The following is a 12,828-nucleotide window of genomic DNA, read 5'->3' on the forward strand; positions in this document are numbered from 1 at the left end:
CCAAACCACAGGAGATTGGTGGCTGGAGCGGAATTAATGGAATATTAATTGAATGGTATCAAATAAATCAAACACGTGGTTTCGCGTGTTTGATGCCATTACATTTGCTCCATCACAGACATTATGAGCCTTCCTCCCTTCAGCAGCCTAGTCCACATTTTTGTTTTATAACTAACCCATTGTTCTATCTGCGGTACCGTTTCTTTGGACAGGCCTGAGATGCGTTCAGTTCCCTTGAACGTTTGCTACGTTGCGGAACGGTTTGTACTGAACGACACGTTTACCCAAAACGTACGTTTGGTGGGTGTGGCTTGAAGTATTAAGTGTATTGAAAGGGCAGTGGCAATGCTGACAGCGTTCCCCAACCAAATACAATACAGTATGACACAAACCCATCAGCGTTCTTCACATTCCAGAACGTAAAACCATACTGAACGCAAACCTGCTGTTTCATTTGTTTGAATGACAAAAGGAAAAGCCAATCAAATGAACAAGCGGCATCACCTATTGCCCAATCACCTTATTGGGAAAAGGGATTATATCTACCATTGGCTATACGAACGACCTGGATGTAAAACTAGCAAGAAGCGCATTCGGGGTTAATGTCTATGAGAAACAATCACAGAGTTCAGCTGCGTAGTTGTTTTCTGGAATGAACTGAAATAAAAAACAGTATCTCTATTCCCTAACTATTGTGCATAGTGGAATGCAAACAAAACTGTCAAGTTTACATTTGTATCTACCGCAATCAAAATGAGCACCGAAGACTTTCGATTTGCTGAAGTTTTCTCGTACGAAAGCTTGGTGCATGCAATGGCAGGAGCAGTGGTAAGTAAACTTTGTTTATGTGCATTGCCTTTTTTATAGTAGGTTATTGCAGATTCTCTGCATTACATGAAATTACTATCTGACAGGCCATTACTGCCAAACCGGTATCCCCTATAAATGAGGTTAGCCTGATATCAGCAAATCATTTGAAGACCCTACATTTGACAGTATAGGTTTATATGTTTTTAGGGGAGTGTGACGGCAATGACCGTTTTCTTCCCACTTGACACTGCAAGACTACGGCTGCAAGGTAAGGCTAGCTACATCTATATCTTTATGCCTTTGTGCAAAACTGAATAGAGGACTTAAGATATCTCTGCAAGTCTCATGTCTATTCTTCTCTCTGTTCCTCCTTTTCTATAGTGGATGAGAAGAGGAAAGCCAGGTCCACTCCTGCCATTCTGTCAGAGATTGTCAAGGAAGAAGGGTTGTGAGTAAACAAGAGCTCTGTCTTTCCCTCGCTCTGCTTTCTCTCTCTGCTCTTGTAGCATTTTTTTTATTTGAACAGAATCACCCGAGGTTGTCTGTCCCCCTGCCTGTCCTCTGCAGGCTGGCGCCCTACAGGGGCTGGCTCCCAGTGATCTGCAGTCTCTGCTGTTCCAACTTCGTCTACTTCTACTGCTTCCACAGCCTGAGAGCCAGCTGGCTCAGGGGACACAAGTCAACTCCAAGCAGAGACCTGCTAATGGGCATCGCTGCAGGTAGGCCTACATAAGACCCAGAAGCTGATACTAACTAAACTTACCAAGTTACCCCTTTACTCCACACAAGAGATGCATACAAAACTCTCCCCAGCCCTCCATTTGGCAAATCTGACGATAATTATATCCTCCTGATTCCCACGTACAAGCAAAAACTAAAGCAGGATGTACCAGTGACTCGCTCAATACGGAGGTGGTCAGATGATGTGGATGCTACGCTACAGGACTGTTTTGCTAACACAGACTGGAATATGTTCCAGGATTCATCTAATGGCATTGATGAGTTTACCACCTCAGTCATCGGCTTCATCAATAAGTGAATCGACAACGTCGTCTCCACAGTGACCGTACATACATATCCCAACCAGAAGCCATGGATTACAGGCAACATCTGCATCGGCCTTCCCTGTAGCTCAGTTGGTAGAGCATGGTGTTTGCAATGCCAGGGTTGTGGGTTCAATTCCCACGGGGGGCCAGCACAGACATTTTTTTTATGAAATTAAATGTATGAAATGTATGCATTCACTACTGTAAGTCGCTCTGGATAAGAGCGTCTGCTAAATGACTAAAATGTAAATGTAATGTAAATCGAGCTAAAGGCTAGAGCTGCCGCTTTCAAGGAGTGGGACACTAATCCGGACGCTTATAAGAAATCCCGCTATGCCCTCAGATGAACCATCAAACAAGCAAAGCGTCAATACAGGATTAAGATTGAATCCTACTACACCAGCTCTGACGCTCGTCGGATGTGGCATTGCTTGAAAACTAATACGACTACAAAGGGAGCGAGCTGCCCATTGTCGAGAGCCTACCAAACAAGCTAAATGCCTTTTATGCTTGTTTTGAGGCAAGCAACACTGAAGCATGCATGAGAGCACCAGCTGTTCTGGACGACTGTGTGATAACACTCTCGGGTAGCCGACGTGAGCAAGACCTTTTAAACAGGTCAACATTCACAAAGCCGCAGGGCCAGACAGATTACCAGGACATGTACTCAAAGCATGCGCGGACCAACTGGCAAGTGTCTTCACTGCCATTTTCAACCTCTCCTCGACCTAGTCTGTTTTACCTACATGTTTCAAGCAGACCACCATAGTCCCTGTGCCAAAGGAAGCGAAGGTAATATGCCTAAATGATTACTGCCCCGTATCACTCACGTCAGTAAACATGAAGTGCTTTGAAATGCTGGTCATGGCTCACATCAACAGTATCCTCCCGGATACGGATACCCTAGACCCACTCCAATTCGCATACCGCCCCTACAGATCCACAGATGACGCAATCTCAATCGCACTCCACACTGCCCTTTCCTACTTGGACAAAAGGAACACCTATGTGAGAATGCTGTTCATTGACTACAGCTCAGCGTTCAACACCATAGCTTATCACTAAGCTAAGGACCCTGGGACTAAACACCTCCCTCTGCAACTGGATCCTGGTCTTCCTGACGGGCCGTCCCCAGGTGGTAAGGGTAGGCAACAACACGTCTGCCACGCTGATCCTCAACACTGGGGCCCCTCAGGGGTGTGTACTTAGTCCCCTCCTGGTACCTGTTCACCCATGACTGCATGGCCAAACACAACTCCAACACCATCATTAAGTTTGCTGACGACACAACAGTGGTAGGCCTGATCACAGACAACGATGAGACAGCCTATAGGGAGGAGGTCAGAGACGACAACAACCTCTCCCTCAATGTGAGCAAGACAAAGGAGCTGATCATGGACTACAGGAAAAGGCGGGCCGAACAGGCCCATACTAACATTGACGGGGCTGGGCTGTAGTGGAGCGGGTCGAGAGTTTAAAGTTCCTTGGTGTCCACATCACCAACGAACTATCATGGTCCAAATACACCAAGACAGTCGTGAAGAGGGCATGACGACACCTTTTCCCCCTCAGGAGACTGAAAAGATTTTGCATGGGTCCCCAGATCATCAAAAATTTCTCCAACTGCACCATCGTGAGCATCCTGACCGGTTGCATCACCGCCTAGTATGGCAACTGCTCGGCATCTGACCGCAAGGCGCTACAGAGGGTAGTGTACGGCCCAGTACATCACTGGGGCCAAGCTTCCTGCCATCCAGGACCTATATACTAGGCTGTGTCAGAGGAAAGCCCCAAAAATTGTCAGACTCCAGTCACCCAAGTCATAGACTGTTTTCTCTGCTACCGCACGGCAAGCTGTACCAGAGTGCCAAGTCTAGGACCAAAAGGATCCTTAACAGCTTCTACCCCCTGCCATAAGACTGCTGAACAATTAATCAAATGGCCACCGGACTCTTTACATTGACACTGCTGCTACTCGCTGTTTATTATCAATGCATGGTCACTTCACCCCTACCTCCATGTACAAATTACCTTGACTACCCTGTAACCCCGCACATTGACTCGGTACCCACTGTATATAGCCTCGTTATTGTTATTTTATTGTTACTTTCTATTATTTTTTTACTTTAGTTTATTTGGTAAATATTTTCTTAACTCTTTCTTGAACTGCACTGTTGGTAAGTAAGCATTTCACTGTAAGGTCTACAATTGTTGTATTCGGCGCATGTGACAAAGTTTGATTTAATTAAGACTTAATAACACTTAGCTCGGAATCATTCCTTGACACTATCTCTCTGTCTCTGTGTGTGCAGGTGTAGTGAACGTGCTTGTGACCACTCCGCTGTGGGTGGTCAACACACGACTCAAGCTTCAGGGGGCAAAGTTCCGCAATGCAGACATCCGTCCCACTAACTACTCAGGCATCATGGGTAAAGGCAGTATGCGTGTTGGAAACAGATAAAGTTGTAGATATGTCATTATGTCATTCTTTCTCTCACTAAAGCATCGCACACATACACACTCCCTCTGTCTTTCTCTCTTTTATTTTACACACACAGGAGAACACACATTGTACTACTGTTTTCCTAGTCTGGTTTCTTTCTCACTATGTCAGATTGTCTCTAGGGTAAACAGTATCCCTCTCCTCCTCTCAGATGCCTTTGTGCAGATCATTGAGGACGAAGGGGTGGGGGCCCTGTGGAACGGGACATTCCCCTCTCTCCTGCTGGTGCTCAACCCGGCTGTCCAGTTCATGATCTATGAGGGCCTGAAGAGGCAGCTGAGAAGCTTGGTTCACAGAGAGGTAATGGGGTGTACTTCAAAGACTGGGCAGAATTATCAATGAGATTTAATTCTCATTGATGGGGAAAAAGCCCTGCAGTCCTCCCTCACTAAACAAAAAATGGTATAACTGAAAAGGAAAGTGGAATCATTAGCTTAATCTTTCAACCGGTACTTTTTATTCATTTTTTTATTTAACCTTTATTTAACTAGGCAAGTCAGTTAAGAACAAATTCTTATTTACAATGACGGCCTACCAGAAGGCAAAAGGCCTCCTGCGGGGACGGGGGCAGGGATTAAAAATAAAATGCAAATTTAGGACAAAAGACACTTCACGACAAGAGGGACACCACAACACTACATAAAGAGAGACCTAAGACAACAACATAGCATGGTAGCAACATGACAACAACACAACATGGTAGCAACACAACATGGCAGCAACACAACATGGTAGCAGGACAAAACATGGTACAAACATTATTGAGCACAGACAACAGCATAAAGGGCAAGAAGGTAGAGACAACAATACATCACGCGAAGCAGCCACAACTGTCAGTAAGAGTGTCCATGATTGAGTCTTTGAATGAAGAGATGGCGATAAAACGGTCCAGTTTGATTTTATTTTTTTTGCAGCTCGTTCCAGTCGCTAGCTGCAGCGCACTGAAAAGAGGAGCGACCCAGGAATGTATGCGCTTTGGGGACCTTTTAACAGAATGTGACTGGCAGAACAGGTGTTGGATGAGGGCTGCAGTATCTCAGATAGGGGGGAGTGAGGCCTAAGAGGGTTTAATAAATAAGCATCAGTACACACTTTGATTGAAAATATTGATTTTAAAAAGTACAAATATTGACATTTATTAACAAACGCTTCCATTGTATTGGAAGTCATACCTCCAATATATAAAAATACCCTGGTATTCTGTTTATCATATTCCTGCCCAACCCTATTTAAACTGGAACTAACTGATCCTGATACTGTTGTCTGTCCATTTCTCTAGCTGTTGTCTCTGGAGATATTTCTGATTGGTGCCATAGCCAAAGCAGTGGCCACCACATTCACATACCCACTACAGACTGTACAGTCCATCCTGAGGGTAAGAACAGTATGTGGGTGTGTGCGTGTGTTTGTGAGAATGTTCCTCATGAAAAAGTATTACTGAATCACTACTACCCAAGATCTACACAAGCCTACTGGGTTTTACTAATTGATTGCTATTGAGATGTGTAGTAAACCAGTAGTGATTTAAGTAGTAATGAGTGATAAATTGGGACATTTCAAGACTTGTGAACACTACATATTTCCTAGTTACTGTGCAACTACTGAGCTTTTGGCTATCTACTACTTAAAACCTACACATTCTACCACAATTCCTACATGTTTACTATTTTAGTACTTAATGCCTACACATTCAGTGTGTGTAGTGTTGTCAGTACTGATTTGCTCTTGATACCTTTTCATTTCCTACATTAAACCCTTTTGAATTACTATTGAAAACTGACACATTTACTACTGTTTGCCTATTCAAAATCACTATTGACATCTCCTTGTTTCACTACTGTCACTACTACACATGTTATTTCCTTGAGTTTTTAACTGTAGTTATATCATAACAAGAAATAATTCATTTATACAAATGTAATAGCAAAATAATGACATATTAAATGACATATTTACACTTTTTGTTAATCCTTTTAAAGCCTTATCTGTATTTAGAGTATAAAGACAAGTACAAGAAACAAAACAATTATAAGCCATTATCAATCCACTGCTAACAGAAGTCACATAAGACAAACAAATAAATATTTGATAAACAATATTAACCTTAACAACAATGGCCTCCAGTCTTATGTCGAGGGCCTCCTTGGCAACAGGTCAAAAGAGGTAAGTATACCAAAATGAACATACTGTACATTTGCATACAAACACCTACTTATTAATTAGCATAACGATAACGGGCTACATTTCAACGGTGCTAGCAAACACCTCAGCTACCAACATCAAGTAGTAAACATTTCTACCTGATTACTACTAGAAACACTACTGTTTTCCTACTGAACACTACAGAACCATACTTGTGTATCTTGAGTAGTGTGTAAACTACACATTCACTACACAATCCCTACAAGTCTCTACATTGCCACTAATGCACAAATAAGTTTTGTGTAGTAATTCTGTAGTACTTTTTCGTGAGGGTTGTCTGTCTATAATGTGATTGTGTATATGTTTGCCTGCCAGTGTGGATGTTGCGTTTTAGTGCTCTGCTGTGAACATTGGGTTATCCCAATGTTTAGTGTTATTCCAGTGGAATAAGCTCTGGGTGCTAATTTCACTGCTCGTTGTCTGCATCTCATTCTCAGTTTGGTCAACACAGGCAGCACACAGACAGATCACCATTGCTGAACAGCCTGAGAAGTGTGATGTATCTGCTGATCAATAGAGTGAGGTTGGTCCGTCCACACGCACACACACCTGCCTACCTTATTTCAACATTTTATTTACCAAGCACCATGACTGGTACCACACCCAGACTGTCCAGACTTAAAGTCAGTGGTTGTGTTCCAGATTGTCTTTATTGCCATCGTGCTGTGCATCTCAGAGGATTGCTATACGATATTAATGTGTTTCCTGAGATGTCAAACACTTCTCCAGGCATTGTGAGATCTGATCATCTTTGCAGCACCATTGCAATTAAGACTACCTGGATCGCAGCCAATGCCTTCATCTCCTACATACAGTGGTGTAAAGTACTTAAGTGAAAATACTTTAAAGTACTACTTAAGTCGTTTTTTGGAGTATCTGTACTTTTACTTTACTACATTCCTAAAGAAAATAATATACTTTTTACTCCATACATTTTCCCTGACACCCAAAAGTACTCGTTACATTTTGACAAGAGAACATCCCTGGTCATCCCTACTGCCTCTGATCTGGCGGACTCACTAAACACAAATGCTTCATTTGTAAATTATGTCTGAGTGTTGGAGTTTGCCCCTGGCTATCCATCAATAAAAATAAAGGTTGTGCTCTCTGGTTTGCTTAATATAAGGAAGTTGAAATGATTTATACTTTTACTTTAGATACTTAGGTACATTTTTAGCAATTATATTTACTTTTGATACTTAAGTCTATTTAAAACCAAATACTATATTTTACTGTGTGACTTTTACTTGAGTCATTTTCTATTAAGGTATCTTTACTTTTACTCAAGTATGACTATTGAGTGCTTTTTCCACCACTGCCTACATATTCTGTTTTTTTTATTCTTTCTCCAACCCATAGGAAGTATGGCATGCTGGGCCTGTTCAAAGGCCTGGAAGCTAAACTCCTACAGACCGTCCTGACTGCTGCCCTCATGTTCCTGCTCTACGAGAAGATCGCCAGCAACATCTTCAGGGTCATGGGAGTGAAGAGGCCTGCGTCCAGCCACTAGTCTGTCTGTGACAGACATCCGATCCCATATTGTTTCCCTGTCTCCTCTTGGCCCTAGCCCCTCAATGTTGGCATGTATAAAGGGTCTGGATCGGTATAAGCAGTGCAGCTAGGGGTAAATCTTCCACCATATTTCTTCCACCTTACAGAAACGCAAGCGTCAAAGGATTAGGGGCAAAGGGAGGGGAAGGAATCGAACTGAGACCAGCTGAGACTGTAGCAGATATATTAGCGAGAGGATGAGATGGGAGTCCCATTGGGCAATGAATGTAGGAATGTATAACGCTTCACCCAGTAGACTCACGCGGTGCATTCTGGGACAAGGAGAGCTCTCCTACAAGGAGTGAATGGCAGTCAATTGGGCGCTAGCTCAAAACCACAAAATGAACATGAATAACCCTAACCCTTTTCCTAACCTTAACCTAATTATCCTAACCTGCTACGGTAATTCTTCTAATCTGCTGCGTAAATTCTCCTAACCTGCTACGAAAAACCAAATCTGACGTTAATTTTACAAAAGCTTGATCCCTTCTAGCCATGACTGAGCTCTCCTTGTCCCAGGTTTTTTGTCTGTTTATTTTTCTAGAAGTAGACACCACTTGTTCCTCAGACTCCTGTGGATTTCATCATTTTGTACTTTTCATTGTTCTAAGATGAATTTGTGGATTTAGTTAAGCAGCTATTTTGTGATGCATTGCTCTTGTCAAATCACTGGGAAATGTTTTCATTGTGTCATTAATTGGCTCTCTGACAAACGTGTTGAAAATTAAAGGATGTATTTTAAATGAATTTTTGTTCAATGTGATCGATGGATAATTCACCAACATTTCAGATTCTCAGAAAGGTTGGTAGAAATAAAATGTTGCTTCTCAAATAAGTACATTTTAGCTTTTTTGACCATATGCATTCATCTCCTTAACCCAGCTGTCTCTCTCTGTGTTGAGCCTGGGGACAAGGTTAAATATGCATCAACAATTGTCGTTTTCAGATTGTCATTTTAAAAAAACTGTTTTTTTCTCTGATTTGCGTACTTCCTTTTACTGATGTGGAGCGTAATTTTTTTTATTTTACAGTAATATAATTTTGGACCAGTAGATGGGGTCACAGCCCCACAAAATAAGAAAGGTTTAAAATGTAGTGTTTACTACGGTGCTATATGTTTAATCAAATTATTGTAATGTATTCCGTTTAACAAAAGAAAATCGAGTTATCAACGCATATTTTTATCCACATGTACGCTATTGTAATCTATGTTTTACGTCATACATATGCGTCGGCCGGAAGTTGAATTTCTATTGCCTCTTGTTTTTGTTCCCGGTTAGATACTGTTCAGCAGCTGGGTTAGGTACGCCTTTTGTGTTCGAAATTGGCGAGATATTTGGTTAGTTTAAACAACTTTAATATCAATTCAAACGGTGTTTGGACAATTAACGCAGAGCCATGTCTAAACGCGCTTCTTTTCACACACAACTGGCCTCCATCATGGAAATACTGTCTAGAACCGCAATGGCTCATGTGTGCAAACTGGTTGACGACGAATACGCGGGAATATCTTTAGAAAATGAGGCTCTCACTGAGAAATTGCATAATCTGGAAAGTGAATTTACAATTGTGAAAAGCACAGCTCCCAAGCTGGCTGGAAACTATCGCTCTGTTGGTGTTCAAACTGGTGAAACTATCACCAGAATAGACAGAGGTATGTTGTGGTCCTTTTATAATGCATCCGTGACAAGGAGGAGGATGCATGTTGTGTTGACAAAGAATGCATGCAGAATGGGGATCTTATAGTCTTCATTCCTTTCCCCTTTAGTCTATATAGTGTCTTCATCCTATACGGGACGCTGTTTTCATGACACAATATGCCCAAGTGCCAATTCAGTTCTGCCTTCTCTTCCAGGGCTAAACGGATCCCCCACCATCGAAGGAATATTTGGGAAGGAATGGTGTCTTGATCTATGGAACCATGGGGATCCCTACAGCACAGAGAACAGTCCACAACACACTGCCAAAGTGAGTGAGGAGACTGAGGAGTTTTCCTTGCCTCTTCTGCTGTCCATCTACACTGATTTGAGAAAGCACTAGGCAGGATTGTGGAAACCAACAGAGGACTCAGGCTTACCAAAGGACATGCTGTCAGATGCCCAGCTCTTTGAAATGAGTGAATCCGAGGCTACCCTACATTATGGACACTTACTCTTTCTGTCATATTTAGAAGTCTTATTCCTTCAATGCATTTTATTATTTAGTGTCTGCATTTTTTTAGTGGCTCTAAAAATATTTATCTTACTCTCGTAGTCAACAGGGGTGCCTTCAGGCCAAGCTGATGTTAAAGAGGAGGATTTTGAGGTGGAAATCATAAACAGCAGAGACCCACAGGAAAGACCAACAATAATTTTAGATGGTAAGTTGTTAGCGGTTTTAATCTGAGATTTTTTATTTGCCTGGCTGGTGTAGTGCTAAATCACATAGGTTTAACTCTATGCGTTTGATACCATGCACAGTAATAAGCCAATGTGAGACTCTTATTTGGTCATCATGGAGGTTGGACATTGTTTTTCATGAATAGGTGGACAGGCAATCGAAACCACAACTTTCATTTGTATTATTTTTGTATTTTATCTGTTGCTTCAGGAGATGACGACTTAGTGGACAATGGAAGAGAAGGGCCCTCCAACGTGTATCCATCCTTTGATTCCTTCCGCCAGGACAGGCCAGAGAGACGGGATAAACAGGTACTGGAGATGTCTACTACGGATGTCTCCACAGGACACACTTTACGTTTCATATCCATCGACGGATTGGAGGAGGAATATGGCGAACATGTCTTTCCCATTGAGGACGATGAGACGAATGAGTTCCTACCAGACGATACCGAGCTGTTGCCCAACGAAGGACAAGATGAACACATCACAAAGCCAACGTATGCAAAGAAGTCTTTAGCAAAGTCAAAAAGCAAAGCTGGGAAGACTAAGACTTTCAGTTACTTTAACAGGTTTAACTTGCACTCCCATAGTAAATCCGACACAAACAAGTTAAGTTGCGTGATTTGTAAGAAGACTTTCTTGCGGCAGAACCATCTGACGATGCATATGAAATCTCACAAGTCACTGTACTGCAGTGTGTGTAAGAACTATTATCCTGGGAAAACTCAGCTCAAAAAACACAAATGTGTTGCTCCCGATAATCTGGCCTCGAACAGCTCAAAGTACTTTTGCCATTACTGCGGCAAGTCTTTCAGCTGTCCGTCAAGCCTGAGGATACACCACCTGGTGCACACTGGAGAGAGACCCCACACGTGCACTGTCTGCGGGAGAGGATTCACACAGAAGGGCAATCTGAAATGTCACATGCGCATTCACACTGGTGAGAAACCGTTCAAATGCCTCACATGCGAAATTGGTTTCACCCAGAAAGTATACCTCACTCAGCACTTGGCCAAAGCTCACGGTCAAAAGGAAGAAAATAAGAAAAAGAAGACGCAAGTGCACAAATGTTCTAAGTGTCAGTTGTCTTTCGTCAATCAGCAACTGCTCCAAACACACATGGCTGTTCATAAAAATAAATGAAGTATTTTTGGTACTCTTGACTTAAAGGGGCAATCTACAGTTGCTACATCCATTTTTGGACTTATACATTTCTATGTACCCATTTATTGTTTTAGAATATAACTTATTTATGCCTCATGAGCTTAGTTGAACTGTTGTACACCATCAGAACCCCAAATAAGCTTGTAAATAAACAATTTACATTTTAGTCATTTAGCAGACGCTCTTATCCAGAGCGACTAACAGGAGCAATTAGGGTTAAGTTCCTTGCTCAAGGGCACATCGACAGATTTTTCACCTTATCAGCTCTGGGATTTGATCCAGTGACCTTTTGGTTACTGGCCCAATGCTCTTAACCACTAGGCTACATGCCACCCTAAATAGCCTCAAAACATGGTTAAAACTATAATTTTGGTATGGATGGTCAGTCCTTGCATCCATAGCTCTATGAATTTGAGTGGTTAGCCTACATTTCTCCAGGCCCAGCCCCCCAGCTTTTTACCGAAACGGGTGGGGAGGCCTCTTTATCTGAACTGCTGATTGCCCCTTTAAAGGATTGTGTGCCTGCTTTGCTCAGACTGGAGAACCAAATACTGTATGTCATATTTCACAATATTGGAGCGACCTTAACCCAACACCTAACGACCTTGTCAAGGGGTTCCGATCTGGACGGTGGACCTGGGAGTCCCATTCGGGAGACCCCCCCCCCCAAATACGCTACAGTATGTTGTAGCCTTTAAGTGTATTTTTATTACACTTCATTTGTCTGAATTAGCTACAGCCTAATACATCCTGTTAGTGTTATCTGGTATAATTTACCTACAATAAAGGTAAATTATGAAGTTTATTTTGCAAAGAACGTGGTGCATCAGTATTGCACTATTCATAAGTACTGTAATGTTCACCTACCACTATCCTATGTTCTATATTTTAGGCTCAAGGATTGAACCTGCCAATGTTTGGTAGTTTGTACTGTATCTGCATTGTCCTCTGTATACATTGATACAAGATATCATTAAATGGATGTTTTCCATTTCTGTTCCCAGCAGTGCATTTTATACTTGTTTTGTACATAATGCTTCCATGATTGTGTCAGTTGTTTTTCTGGAATATTTATCTGCTGTAAACTTAATTTGCTTTCATAATTAAAAGAGCATTAAGAGTATAACTTCATCTTTGCCATGTTTACATTTTTATAATATGGAATAATACA

General features: G+C 42.0%; 2 protein-coding genes across 2 annotated transcripts; both read left to right on the top strand.

Annotated features, from left to right (window-relative positions):
* The first annotated feature begins 545 nt into the window (after positions 1 to 545).
* Positions 546 to 8,859, top strand: slc25a17 (solute carrier family 25 member 17). The gene is made up of 9 exons (XM_014204369.2): positions 546 to 828; positions 1,018 to 1,078; positions 1,192 to 1,258; positions 1,378 to 1,529; positions 4,169 to 4,285; positions 4,511 to 4,659; positions 5,639 to 5,734; positions 6,999 to 7,084; positions 7,921 to 8,859. Exons 1-9 carry the CDS (start codon positions 754 to 756, stop codon positions 8,069 to 8,071), a joined length of 954 nt encoding a protein of 317 aa, XP_014059844.1. The 5' UTR covers positions 546 to 753; the 3' UTR covers positions 8,072 to 8,859.
* A 385-nt stretch (positions 8,860 to 9,244) lies between these two features.
* Positions 9,245 to 12,788, top strand: LOC106607430 (zinc finger protein 808). The gene is made up of 4 exons (XM_014204368.2): positions 9,245 to 9,766; positions 9,968 to 10,080; positions 10,366 to 10,471; positions 10,702 to 12,788. Exons 1-4 carry the CDS (start codon positions 9,511 to 9,513, stop codon positions 11,634 to 11,636), a joined length of 1,410 nt encoding a protein of 469 aa, XP_014059843.1. The 5' UTR covers positions 9,245 to 9,510; the 3' UTR covers positions 11,637 to 12,788.
* Positions 12,789 to 12,828: the final 40 nt, after the last annotated feature.

This window comes from Salmo salar, chromosome ssa06, assembly GCF_905237065.1.
Source record: "Salmo salar chromosome ssa06, Ssal_v3.1, whole genome shotgun sequence".
NCBI lineage: Eukaryota > Metazoa > Chordata > Actinopteri > Salmoniformes > Salmonidae > Salmo > Salmo salar.